The 13,715-nt window shown below is 52.2% G+C and overlaps 1 protein-coding gene across 2 annotated transcripts; it reads left to right on the forward strand.

Annotated features, from left to right (window-relative positions):
- Positions 1-462: 462 nt before the first annotated feature.
- LOC140724065 (C-type lectin domain family 12 member B-like) lies at positions 463-12,085 on the forward strand. Of its 2 annotated transcripts, XM_073038548.1 has the most exons (9): positions 463-543; positions 1,315-1,401; positions 2,856-2,927; positions 4,551-4,670; positions 6,006-6,122; positions 7,551-7,796; positions 8,598-8,740; positions 9,369-9,433; positions 10,959-12,085. In XM_073038548.1, exons 2-9 carry the CDS (start codon positions 1,335-1,337, stop codon positions 11,146-11,148), a joined length of 1,020 nt encoding a protein of 339 aa, XP_072894649.1. In that variant the 5' UTR covers positions 463-543; positions 1,315-1,334; the 3' UTR covers positions 11,149-12,085. The 2 variants fall into 2 exon arrangements, with proteins under 2 accessions (XP_072894649.1, XP_072894650.1); XM_073038549.1 differs by lacking the exon at positions 4,551-4,670.
- Positions 12,086-13,715: the final 1,630 nt, after the last annotated feature.

A 13,715-nucleotide genomic window follows, 5' to 3' on the forward strand; every position in this document is an offset into this window, starting at 1 on the left:
ATTTGATAGAGGTACATAAAATTATGAGGGGGATAGATAGAGTTGACGTTCTTGGGTTTTTTTCCATTGAGTGTAGGGGTGATTCAAACAAGAGGACATGAGTTGACAGTTAGAGGGCAAAAGTTTAGGGGTAACACGAGGGGAAACTTCTTTACTCTGAGAGTAAAGCTGTGTGGAACGAGTTTCCAGTAGAAGTGGTAAAGGCAGGTTTGATATTGTCAGTTAAAGCCAAGTTGGATAGGTATATGGACAGGAAAGGAATGGAGGGTTATGGGCTGAGAGCTGGTCCTTGGCACTAGGTGAGAGTTAGCGTCCGGCACAGACGAGAAGGGCCGAGATGGCCTGTTTCCGTGGTGTAATTATTAAATGGTTAAATGTAGATCCTGTCGTATGTGCAATCTCACCACACCGTCCCTTCCCGCTCCTCGTCTCCCCTTCCTTCCTCTTCCCTCTGCACCGCAACGCCTCTCAGACACACAGACACACACAGACGCGCAGTCCCTGAGGCAGACACACAGGTCAAGACCTCTGTAACGGCTATTGGTAGGAAAATGGTGCAGAAGGGGGGAATGGGGAGAGGGAGAGAAGGAGCGGGTAAGGGGTGAGGGTGGCAGTGAGGGAGACGGATGAAGAGGGCTGTGGTAAGGGGGCCGGGAGGGACGAGTAGGAGAGAGGGAAAGAGGAACTGTGTGGGGGAGAAAAGAGGAAGCGAAAGAATGTGCGGAGGTAAGTGACAGAGAAAGGAAGAAGGGAGACGGAGTGAACGCAGGGGAAGGGTGGGGAATGGGGGCATTGAGAGAATGTGAGAGAAGGCCGGGTGGCCGGAGCTAAAAACGCACCCAACCCCTTGCCCATCCACGAAAATCCGGAAGGGGAAAGTGTGGTGGGAGATTTGGGAGGAGAGAGAGAGTGGGAATGGAAGAGTAAAGGGGAATGAGAGAGAGACGGGGAAGGAGGGAGCAAAGAGGTGGGAGTTGGGAGGGGTACACCGAGAGCGAGATGGAGAGAATGAGAGAGAGAGATGGAGAGAATGTCGTCCGATAAGGAAGGGAAGACAGAGGACGAGGAAGGCGATTGTGCGTTGGGGGTGTATCCTTTGGCCAGTTGCTCTCCAAATCTTTGTTTCTCACCACCCCGACCCCCCCCCCCATTCCTATCTCTCTCAACCACCCTCTGTCACACTCTCAATCTCTCTCCTCTCCTCACTTCCTCCCCCATCTCTCGGTCCCTCTCTTTATCGGCTGTTCATCCGGTGTTTGTGGGAGACGGTCTCCCACTCCGGGCTTCCTCTCCCGACTGTCCCGTCCCTTTCAGGAGCTCAGAGACTCGACAGGATGGACGAGAGCGAGACCTACGCGAACATGCGGCTCACAGGAACGGACCCACAAGCTCCTTTGAGAGGTGAGTGGTGCGGAGAGAGGAGAGAGCTTACCTCTGTGTCTGATTCCGGGTGTATGTGAGATCGGACAGCGTGGACGGTGCTACTCTCTGTGTCTGATTCCGGGTGTGTGTGAGATCGGACAGCGTGGACAGTGCTACTCTCTGTGTCTGATTCCGGGTTTGTGTGAGATCGGACAGCGTGGACAGTGCTACTCTCTGTGTCTGATTCCGGGTTTGTGTGAGATCGGACAGCGTGGACGGTGCTACTCTCTGTGTCTGATTCCGGGTGTGTGTGAGATCGGACAGCGTGGACGGTGCTACTCTCTGTGTCTGATTCCGGGTGTGTGTGAGATCGGACAGCGTGGACGGTGCTACTCTCTGTGTCTGATTCCGGGTGTGTGTGAGATCGGACAGCGTGGACGGTGCTACTCTCTGTGTCTGATTCCGGGTTTGTGTGAGATCGGACAGCGTGGACGGTGCTACTCTCTGTGTCTGATTCCGGGTGTGTGTGAGATCGGACAGCGTGGACAGTGCTACTCTCTGTGTCTGATTCCGGGTTTGTGTGAGATCGGACAGCGTGGACGGTGCTACTCTCTGTGTCTGATTCCGGGTGTGTGTGAGATCGGACAGCGTGGACGGTGCTACTCTCTGTGTCTGATTCCGGGTGTGTGTGAGATCGGACAGCGTGGACGGTGCTACTCTCTGTGTCTGATTCCGGGTGTGTGTGAGATCGGACAGCGTGGACGGTGCTACTCTCTGTGTCTGATTCCGGGTTTGTGTGAGATCGGACAGCGTGGACGGTGCTACTCTCTGTGTCTGATTCCGGGTGTGTGTGAGATCGGACAGCGTGGACGGTGCTACTCTCTGTATCTGATTCCGGGTGTGTGTGAGATCGGACAGCGTGGACGGTGCTACTCTCTGTGTCTGATTCCGGCGAGTTGGAAGGGTGGGTGATCGGTCGCCGGCGTCTACTCTGCGTTTTATCCCAATCTCGTCTGATGGTACAGTATGGAGGGTGCTTCACTCTTTGTCTGACCCCGGAGAAGAAGGTGTGGTCAGTCAGTGTGGAGGGAGCTTCAATCTGTGTCAGACCCCGGAGAAGAGGGTGTGGTCGGTCAGTGTGGAGGGAGCTTCACTCTGTGTTAGACCCCGGAGAAGAGGGTGTGGTCGGTCAGTGAGGAGGGAGCTTCACTCTGTGTCAGACCCCGGAGAAGAGGGTGTGGTCGGTCAGTGCCGAGGGAGCTTCACTCTGAGTCAGACCCCAGGAACTTATGTTGAAACGCTGTAGAGTGAGCTTTATGTGTTCTGCCCAGGAAATGTGTGATAGGACTCTGTAGAGAGTTTCACTCTGTGTCTGACCCCGGCAGTGGGACGGTGTGGAGTGAGTTTCTCTCTGTGCCTGTCCCGGGAGTGTGTGATGTGATAGTGCGGAGGAAGTCTAACCCCTATTCTCACCCTCACTATTGTCTTCCCAGCTGAACCTGATGTATCGTACGCGGAACTGAATGTCACGGCCCTCTCGGCGCCCCGGGTCCGGAGAGATGGAGGTCAATTTCATCTTTGTTGGTTTGACTCTGTTTCGATGACGTGTGCAATCCTGTCGCGAGATCTCAGGGCGAACGTACCTTGACCCCAATGATTCGTTGCTGTAGAATAAGTCAGATAGATCCCGTGGTATAGGCCATGATGAGGGAGATCTGTGGGGGAGTCGGTGTGGAGGGTGCGCTCCGTGAGGTACGGTGAGGATTCAGCACCATGGAAGCGGGGTCTGTGTTTGGTGTGGAGGGTGCGCTCTGTGATGGGATCTCTGGACGGAGCGCTGTGGGATGTGACAACGAGTCAGTGCTGTGGGAGGGGTCGGTGATGAGGGGTTGCTCTGGGAGGAGTGGAGTGGTGGGTGTGACGAGGGTGTGGGTGAGGAGGAATTGCTGCGGGAGTGTTCGGTGTGGAGAAAGGGACATTGAGGAGGGAGCACTGGTAAAGGCACAGAAAGGAGGGAATGGCGTGGGAAGGGATGACGAGGAGAGATGTCTGTGGATGGGTCGGTAAGGGAATGGCATGGAACTGGTAGTGAGCACGGAGTGCCGTGGAAGAGGTGGAGAGGAGGAAGCGCTGTATAAAATTTGAATACCTGTCTCAACCTTCAAACCCACATTCTCCCTCCTCCCATCATTCTGTCTGCCACTCTCCACTTCTCCCCGCTCTTCCTCCCTTATTCTCTCTCCTCTTCCTCCCGCTCTCTCAACCTGTCCCTGTTCCACCATTTTCTCCTATCCCATTCCCTTCCTTCCCCAGTTGTCTTCGCACTCTCTCTTAACTCGCTCGTCTATCAACATTCCTCTATCTCTCCACATCTCACTCTCTCCCTCCTCTCTGCCCTCTCTCCTCTCCTCTGAACCTCCCCTCTCCCAACCGCTACCGTTTACCCCCAATCTCAACTACTCTCCCCTTCTCTCACTTGACTCACTTTACCAACTCGCCCCTCTATCACACTCTCCATTTCCCACTTTTTCGCTCCCGCTCTGCCCCCCGCACTATTTCCCTCATTCTCTGCTCATTCTCTGACCTCCCGCTATTTGTCCGCTTTCTCCATCTTTCACTCTCTCCCTGTCCTCTCCCCTTCGCCCCATTTTCCGCTTATCTCCCGTTCCGCAACCTCTTCTCTTTAACGACCCCTTCTCCTTTTCCACTCTCGCTCAGGCTTTTCCCTCTCCCTTCCCCTCTCTCACAATCTCTCTCTCTTCCTCCGTCTCTTACCCCCGCGCTCTCACACTTTTCTCCATTCCTCACACTCCTATCTCCCTCCGCTTTTTACTTTCTCTCTCGCCCCTCTGCCTCTCCACTCATTCTTACCCTCTGCTTCCGCTCCCTCTCCCTCAGCCTCTCTCTCCGTCTCCCCCAACCCTTCTCTTTCCCCATTCTCTCTCCCAATTCCCCGCCCATTGCCCGTATCGCTCATCATTTTGTCCTCTTTTCCATCCGTCTCTCATCCTCTCTCTCCCGTCTTAGCCCGTTCCCTCAACTTCTTTCTCACCGCCTCTCATCCTATCTTCTCTTCACTTAACCCACACTGTCCCTTGCGTTCTCTTCCCATTTCTCTGCTCCCTCGCTCCGTCCTCTATCCCCTTTCTATTACATTCTCTCTCATTCTCCCTCGCTCTGGGTTCCAGGCGGTCTGAGCTCCACCTACGCAGAGGTGAACTTTCCGAAAGACGAGCCCGTCATCGATGAGGATGAGGCTTCTCCCATTGCCGCAGGACCCCGTAATCTGCCAACCAATGCCCAAACAGGTCAGAGTTCATAATTATGACGTCATTATAACCATATAACCGTATAACAATTACAGCACGGAAACAGGCCATCTTGGCCCTTCTAGTCCGAGCCGACGCTTACACACACCTAGTCCCACTGGCCCGCACTCAGCCCATAACCCTCCATTACTTTCCTGTCCGTATACCTATCCAATTTTACTTTATATAACAATACCGAACCTGCCTCTACCACTTCTACAGGAAGCGCATTCCACGTAGCTACCACTCTCTGAGTAAAGAAATTGCTCCTCGTGTTACCCTTAAACTTTTGCCCCCTAACTCTCAACTCATGTGTTTAGACGTCGACAGTTAAGCGCCTCGACGTGACAGGTTTCCTGTCCCTTCCCAGCGCGCAGAACCTCACACGAAGCCGGGCTAAACTCCATCTGCCATTTTTGACCCATATCTGTAACGGATGCAAACCCGCTGAATCCATTGGCACCTTCTACACTATCCACCACACAACTAATCTCCGTGTCGTCTACAATTCTACCCACCCACTCATCTCCAGTTTCATTCAAGTTGGTCCTATACATCAGAGACAACCTTGAGATTCAGCGTTTTTTGAAGTTTTACTCAGATTTACAAACTTATTAAATGACCAGTGTGAAATCGACTCTACCGGCCCGTCAAGCCGCGCTGCCCGGCAAATCCACAATTTAATACAGGTCTAATGACGGGAAAATTTACAATGACCTGTCAGCTTACCAACTGATACGTCTTTGGACTGTGGGAGGAAACCGGACCACCCGGAGGAGCCCCACTGTGTCACGGGGATACGGTGCACTCATTGCAGGCGGCAGCGGGAATTGAACCCGTCTCGCTGGTACGATAAAGCGTTTGCTAACCACTACGGTACCAGACCGTCGGCAACATGTTAGTCCCCTACAGGGCCGCCATATATCCCACGTGTGTAAAAAAGAACAAAGCGGGCAGACAATAATACAACTGTGAAAAACAATAAACTCTGAATCCAGACGGTCACTTCCCTGTGGATCCCCTGTATCATAATCCTCTGGATCAGTCTCCCCTGAGGGACCCGGTCAAACGTCCAATTGAAGTTCACGGAGACAACACCCATGACTCCAATTTCAGAGATCAGCTAAAAGTCAGAAACAGAAACAGTCAGACATTAGTCAGTCTTTGCCGAGTCACCGAATTGGGACTCTCAGCGACGACGGCTAGAAAGCAGATGAGATTGAGAGATGGAGGGGGTGATCGTGTTGGGAGGGGGGAGCGCGGATGGTGGGTGGGAGGGAGACTCAGTGGGGGTTACGGCTGAATTCACGCACGCGCTGAATGTTCTCTCTACAGGTCCGCAGAAACAGGACCCGGAAGAGAACATCGGAAACAGATCACACCGTAAGATCTGCCTACTCTGCCTGGTTACGTTCGCTTTCATCGCGATAGTTGCCGGGCTCTCGATATTTGGTGAGTCGAACGGCCTCCGTGTGGAGTCCGACCATAAACAAACAGAGCGAGATGGATAGTCGGCGTAAAACCTCACAGTGATAACCACACCCCCATCGACGCGACACGGACACACCCCCTAACCGTGACAATTGTACGACCTGTTCTATTACACGATCAAGTTTCATTCTCACACCGACACGCCATTCACCATAACACCAACAACCCAGTCAGCATAGCGCCGTCAGAGCCCTGTACACGACACTGATATACTCCAGCTGCGACACCGACATGCCCCTCACTGTGGCAGACATCACACTCATAGTGACAACGTACCCCTCACTGTAACATCGACATGCCCCTCACTGTGACAGAGACATCACAATCATAGTGACAACGTACCCCTCACTGTAACATCGACATGCCCCTCACTGTGACAGAGACATCACACTCATAGTGACAACGTACCCCTCACTGTTCCATCGATATGCCTCTCACTGTGACAGACATCACACTGATAGTGACAACGTACCCCTCACTGTAACATCGACATGCCCCTCACTGTGACAGAGACATCACACTGATAGTGACAACGTACCCCTCACTGTAACATCGACATGCCCCTCACTGTGACAGAGACATCACACTGATAGTGACAACGTACCCCTCACTGTAACATCGACATGCCCCTCACTGTGACAGAGACATCACACTCATAGTGACAACGTACCCCTCACTGTAACATCGACATGCCCCTCACTGTGACAGAGACATCACACTCATAGTGACAACGTACTCCTCACTGTAATATCGACATGCCCCCGGCCGGGTTACTGATAGGCTCCTCAAGGCGACACCTTCAACTGTGACACCAGCACGCCAGACAGCATAACACAGACACTCCACGCACCGTGACACCGAGAAACCCCTCACATCGAGATAAACCTCACTTTGACTCGGCACAGCTCTCCCCGAGACACAGAGCCACGTACCATCGTGACAACGTCACGTCCTTCACCGCAACTCTGATATATTTCTCAGTGTGACACGGAATCATTCATCACCGTGATACTGACGGAGCCCCCATCGTAACACCAACAGAAACCTCGCCGGGACATTAATATACCCGTCAGCTTGACACAGACACGACTTCACAGAAGCTCAGGCGCCGCACAATGTGACACTAAAGCACCCGTCCCCTTGTTATCAACACGCGGCTCACTGTAAACACAGACAAGCCCGTCACCATACCACATACACGATCTGTACCGTGACAAAAGCACGCCTCTCACTGTAACTCACGTCACCGTGACAACTGCACGCTCCTCTACGTGCATTGCACCGCACCGCAAGGTGACACTATCACACCAATTAGCGAGAACACCCCGCACCGTGACGCCGTCTGACACGTCACTATAAACGCGAAACATCCTTCCCCATCTCCATCAGTTTCACAGATTCGTCAGTCTCAGATCAACTCCGACGTAAAATACCAGCTGCTTTGGGAGCAATATCTGGAGATGAACAGGACACAGACCCAATATCGACAACAGGCCCAAGAGTTGAATCTCTCCAACTCCAATTGTCTCCGGAATATTTCTGCCCTCAACAACAACCTCCCCATCTTCGAAACGAAGATCAGATCTTTCAAAGGGATAAAGGGTGAAATTTGCCAATTTCTGGCGAGTAGCAGAGGTGAGACATTACTACAAGTCTGACCCCGGGAGTGTGCGCCGGGAAGGGAGGGTGTAGTGGGAGCTTCACTATGTGTCTGACCCCGGGAGTGTGCGCCGGGAAGGGAGGGTGTAGTGGGAGCTCCACTATGTGTCTGACCCCGGGACTGTGCGCCGGGAAGGGAAGGTGTAGTGGGAGCTTCATTATGTGTCAGACCCCGGGAGTGTGCGCCGGGAAGGGAGAGTGGGGCGGGAGCTTCACTATGTGTCTGACCCCGGGAGTGTGCGCCTGGAAGGGAAGGTGTGGTGGGTGCTTCACGATGTGTCTGACCCCGGGACTGTGCGCCGGGAAGGGAAGGTGTGGTGGGAGCTTCTCTATGTGTCTGACCCCGGGGTTGTGTACGATGGGAGAGAGTGGAGGGAACTTCACTCTGGGTCTGACCAAGAGGCTGTGTGATGAGGCCTTGTGCAATGAGTTTCACTCCGTCTTTGATCCAGGGGCCTGTGATGAGGCGGTGTGGAGGGAGCATCACATTGTGTCTGACTCCGTGAGCGTATCAGGGGAGTGTAGAGGTAGCCTCAGTCTATGCCTGACGGGAGAGACTGTTATGGATGATGTGGATGGAACTTCACTCTGCCTCATCCTGTTAATGTGCGATGGGACGGTGTGGGTGGAGATTTAATCTGTATCTGAACACAGGTATGCGTGAGATGGGACAGCGTGGAGAGAAATTCACTCTGTGTGTTCCACTGGGTGTCGTAATGGGAAACTGTGAAGGGAGATTCAGTCTGTGTCTCACTGTTCTTCGTCCCTGATTTCCAGAGCAAACCTGTTCCCGGGACTGGATCAGAAATAAAGACCGGTGTTATTACATATCCACGTTTGAAACAGCTTTCCACAAAGCGATTCAGGAATGTTCAAACCGTGATTCAAGGCTGCTCGAAATCAATTCAAGTGATGAAGCGGTATGTGTCACAGCACGAGAAGATCCCACAGTAACACAGGAATCATTGCACACCACGGGGTCAGACAAAGAGTGAATCTCCCGCCACACCGTCCCATCACAAACTCCCGGGGTCAGACACACAGAGAATCTCCCTCTGCATCGTCCTATCACACACACACGGGGTCAGACACGGTGTGAGCTCCTTCCCCACAGTCCCATCACACACTCCCGGGGTCAGACACAGAGTGAAGCTCGCTCCACACAGTCCCATCACACACTCCCGGGGTCAGACGCAGAGTGAATCTCCCTCCAGACCGTCCCATCACACACTCCCGTGTCAGAAACACAGGGAATCTCCCACTGCATCGTCCTATCACACACACACACACACACACACACACACACACACACACACACACACACACACACACACACACACACACACACACACACACACACACACACACGGCGTCAGACACAGAGTGAAGCTCCCTCCACATTGTCACATCACACATTCCCCGGGTTAACCTGAGAGTGAAGCTCTATCCATACCGTCCCATCACGGATTCCTGTCGTAATCAACTGAGAGAAGCTCCGTATCACATTTTTCGATTCTTAGCATTAACCGATTAAATTTAATTTCCCAGAGCTTTGTATCCCGCAAACTTGTCGACGGAAACAGTGCATACTGGATTGGAAAATGCGAAGACGGGTGAGAGTTTGACTGATTTGTGGGGTGAGACTTTGGTATTGTGATAGTCCTGACGGGAGAAAATGGGATTCGTTTACGGACCGAAGTAGTTTTCTGGGAAAACGGAGGGGCATTGGGATTTGTTTGTAGACTGTATGTGGGTAGGGGGTAGGGTGGTACCATGGGTATATTTTGGGGTCGACACATGTCTGTCGGGGAAGGACAGGGCAGTAGAAATATTTCGGAAACTGGCAGGGGGCAGTGGGGAGAGATCAGTACACAGGGATTATTTTGGTACAGGCGCATGTGGGTGAGCACAGCGCCGTGCAGTGGGATTATTTAGGAGATAGTCGCCGGGCTGTGAGGAGAGGGAGCAACAGTGGGATTAGATTTGTGAATGACATAGATCTGAGGGGGCGAGAGTAGGACAACTGGAATAGTTTAGAAACCGACACAGGGCCGTGGAAACACAGTCGGTTAACGAGATTAGAGACGCAAAGATGTGGGAGGGAGGGTGCCAGTGATATAACTCTGGAGGCGGACCAGAGGCTAAGGGGCGAGCGCTGAGTAGTGGGGTATGTTAGGAGACTGACACGAAGCTCTGGATAGAGGGAGGGGCAACGGGATTAATCCGGGACCGACAGAGGGCTGAGGGGAGAGCGCGGAGTAGTGGGATATGTTAGGAGACAGACACGAAGCTCGGGATAGAGGGAGGGGCAACAGGATTAATCTTGAACCGATATAGAGCTGAGGGGAGAGCGCGGAGTAGTGGGATATGTTAGGAGACTGACACGAAGCTCTGAATAGAGGGAGGGGCAACAGGATTAATCCGGGACCGACAGAAGGCTGAGGGAAGAGCGCGGAGTAGTGGGATATGTTAGGAGACAGACACGAAGCTCTGGATAGAGGGAGGGGCAACAGGATTAATCTTGAACCGATATAGAGCTGAGGGGAGAGCGCGGAGTAGTGGGATATGTTAGGAGACTGACAAGAAGCTCTGAATAGAGGGAGGGGCAACAGGATTAATCCGGGACCGACAGAAGGCTGAGGGGAGAGCGCGGAGTAGTGGGATATGTTAGGAGACAGACACGAAGCTCTGGATAGAGGGAGGGGCAACAGGATTAATCTGGAACCGATATAGAGCTGAGGGAAGAGTGTGGAACAGTGGGATTCATTTCGAGACAGACATAACTCTGTGGTGAGAGGGAGGGATAGTGGGGTTTGTGCGGGGACTGAAACTGATCAGAAGGGAGAGGGTGGACCTGTTCGATTCGAAAGGGGACTCACAGAGAACTGTGGTGAGGAAGCGGTTCAGTGTGATTAGTGTGGAGGACGCAGGACTGTGGGGAGACATTGGAACCGTGGTATCTGTCCGGGTGCTGCACGAGGCCGTGGGGAGAGCGTAGTTGAGTGGGATGAGTTTGGGGAGTGACACAGGCTGTTAGGAGAGAGTGATTTCATGTGATTAGCTTGGGGACGGTCTGGGCTCCGGTTCTCTGCTGGAGCTGTTTTGTCTCTGTTGAAATTGTTTAACCCTCTTGGATAGGAACGTGTCTTGGGGTCTCCTGTACAAGTTGTCCTCGAGGACGTCCCAATGCAGAGACTGCAACTCGTACCCAGGGAGTAACCCTTGCAGTCATGATCGCCGTTTCATCTGCGAGAAATCGGCGCCTTTGTTTCCGGAGATTCCTGAATATATCCAGGATCTCTGTCAACAGCCAGTGGAGTCGACATGAATCAAGTGACTAACTTCCGCCTTCCCGATCTCTCTAAACTCTCCGTCTCCCTGATGCCTCCCTCTCTTTCTCCTTTCCATCCACTCTCGCCTCAATCCTGTGCCGTCTGTGCCAGTGCGGCCGGTTTGAATCAAATAACTACCCCTCTATTTCCGCATTCTCTCTTCGTCAACTATCACTCCTCCATCCTCTCGATCTCCCTCCTCACCCTCTCTGTCCCTTCCTCCTACTCCATTCTCTTCTTTTTGTCGCATCCCCATTCTCCCCACCACACACCAACAAACCTCTGTCCTCATCGATTCCCTTCTTTCTCGCCATTTCCGCCCCGTCCCGTTCTTCTCCAATTGCCAACTTTTCCCCACGTTCGCCCCCTCCCAACTCCTTCTCTACCCTTCTCTCCCCTTCCCTCTCCGTTCTCTCTGAACCCCTGTCTCCCTGATATCTCTCCCTTTCTCTTTTCCAACCGTTCTCAACACAATCATGTGCAGTCTTGTCTTGATAACCCAACTCTGGGTAAAAGACTATGCCGATTCCCTCTGTCTGTGCCCCTCTCAGGTTTATGCACTCTGTAATGTTACAACAACGCTCCAGGGAATAAAGTCCCAACCTTCCCTCCCTCTCTCCATAACCCTCGATTTCCTGCAATATCCCCGTAGAACTCCCTTTCCAGGTCAGTGGCATTTGTTTACTAAAGCAGAAAGCCTCGCCGACGTCTTGTCCCACTGCAGTCTGATCTCCCGATTCCTGTGCTCAGTGTGACTGGTGAAGACCAGCGTGACAAGGGTTCCGCCGCCTCGAATATCTTTAAGCAGAAACGCTATTTGATTGTTTTACCTGAAATTTATACGGTCGGGTATTTGTTCTTTAGCTTCATCAGTACGGCAAAATATGTGCAGTTAATGTAAATTGCAAACGTTAATAAACACCGCAAAATTGCCGAGTGTGTGATCGTGCGTTCAGAGATGTGATGGCGCAGGGTGAGAAGATGTTCCTGAATCGTTGTGTGTGGGTGTTCAGGCTCCTGCGACTCCTCCCTGATGGTAGTAAGGAGCAGAGAGCTTCTCCCGAGTGGGGAGAGTACTCAGTGATGGATGCCGCCTACCCGAGGCATCGCCTCTGGACAATGTCCGCGATGGTAGGGAGGGGTGTGACCGTCAGAGTGGCGGCTGAGGCTGGAACCCTCTGTAGCCCGTTACTATTCTGTGCGTTGCAGCATCCACACCAGGCGGCGATGCGGCTAGTCAGAAAGTTCCCCACCGAACATCCATAGAATTTTCCTCATCTTCACTGAGAGAGCACATCCCCTCTAACTCCTAAAGCTGTGATACCTTCTCTAACGAGACAGCTGTGGATGGGGTTGAACCCAAATGCAGAGTAAGGTCAGGAATTAATTCAGACTCAGACTCGAAGTGAACGAGACGGCACCAACCCAAACCAAAGACGACATCACAAGCAGTCGGACTGGAGACGGGATTCTTACGGTTGAGCACTGAGTGCTCAGCTACCGTCCTTTAACGATAGACTTTCCATGAAGAAAACAATTATATCTCTGAATCTTAGAAGAAAAGTGAGAGTGAACCGTACTCCGGGAAATGGACGTGCGGAAACGCGGATGCCTGTCCTGTTCAGTCGGGCACATGACACCTTCTCTGTGTTTGCATGAACGTGTTGGGCCACTATAGATCCTCTGAGTTGCTGACACACAGTATCCGAGGAACTTCAATTAAATCCATACGACACAGGAGCAGAATTAGGAGATCGTGTCTGCTGGTCGTTTCATCGAAGGTCCATTGTCCTTTCAGCTCCAATCTCTCGGCTTCCCCCTGCATAGCTTCATGTCTTCAATAGGGAAGAATTTTCAAATTATGTCTTATATATAACGAATGGTTGGTATTCCACGGCTGATTGTGCCTTTGAATTACGCAGATTCACCACGCTCTGGCGAAGGAAATTACTCATCGCCTTTCTAAAAGATATCTGTCTATTCTCAGGCTGTGTCTTCTGATCCTAGACTCACCTTCAATAGGAAACATTCTCTGAACATCAACTCTATCATGACCTTTCACAATCCGAAAAAGTTCAATGTCAGCCTTCATTATTCTGAATTCCCGCGTTTACAGTCCCGGAGCAATCAAGCCGTCTTCATGTGACATGCCACTCAATTCTGGATCATTTCCGTGAACCTCCTTTGAACCCTTTCCAATATAAGCAAATACTTTGTTCCACCTGCTCACAATCCTCCAAATGTGGCCTCACAGTTCCTTATTAAGCCTTAGAATTATATCGTTGCGTTCACGTCCTAGTCCTCTCCAAATGACTTGCTGGAAGGAAATTAAACATAATATCTGAAACATGACTGTGTGATGGGACGGTGTGGAGGGAGATTCACTCTGTGTCTGACCCCGGGTGTGTGTGATGGGACGGTGTGGAGGGAATTTTACTCACTGTCTGACCCCGGGAGTGTGTGTTGGGTCGGTGTAGAGGGAGATTCACTCTGACCCTGACCCCGGGAGTGTGTGATGGGACGGTGTGGAGGGAGCTTCACTCTGTGTCTGACCCCGGGTGTG

Source organism: Hemitrygon akajei, unplaced genomic scaffold, assembly GCF_048418815.1.
Source record: "Hemitrygon akajei unplaced genomic scaffold, sHemAka1.3 Scf000158, whole genome shotgun sequence".
Taxonomy (NCBI): domain Eukaryota; kingdom Metazoa; phylum Chordata; class Chondrichthyes; order Myliobatiformes; family Dasyatidae; genus Hemitrygon; species Hemitrygon akajei.

Bases quoted from the DNA above. Each gene is read 5' to 3' on its own strand.
- LOC140724065 (XM_073038548.1), top strand. From the start codon at position 1,335: ATGGACGAGAGCGAGACCTACGCGAACATGCGGCTCACAGGAACGGAC. The intron at 2,928-4,550 runs GTCAATTTCATC...TCTGGGTTCCAG, and splicing joins CCGGGTCCGGAGAGATGGAG to GCGGTCTGAGCTCCACCTAC. The intron at 7,797-8,597 runs GTGAGACATTAC...CCTGATTTCCAG, and splicing joins ATTTCTGGCGAGTAGCAGAG to AGCAAACCTGTTCCCGGGAC.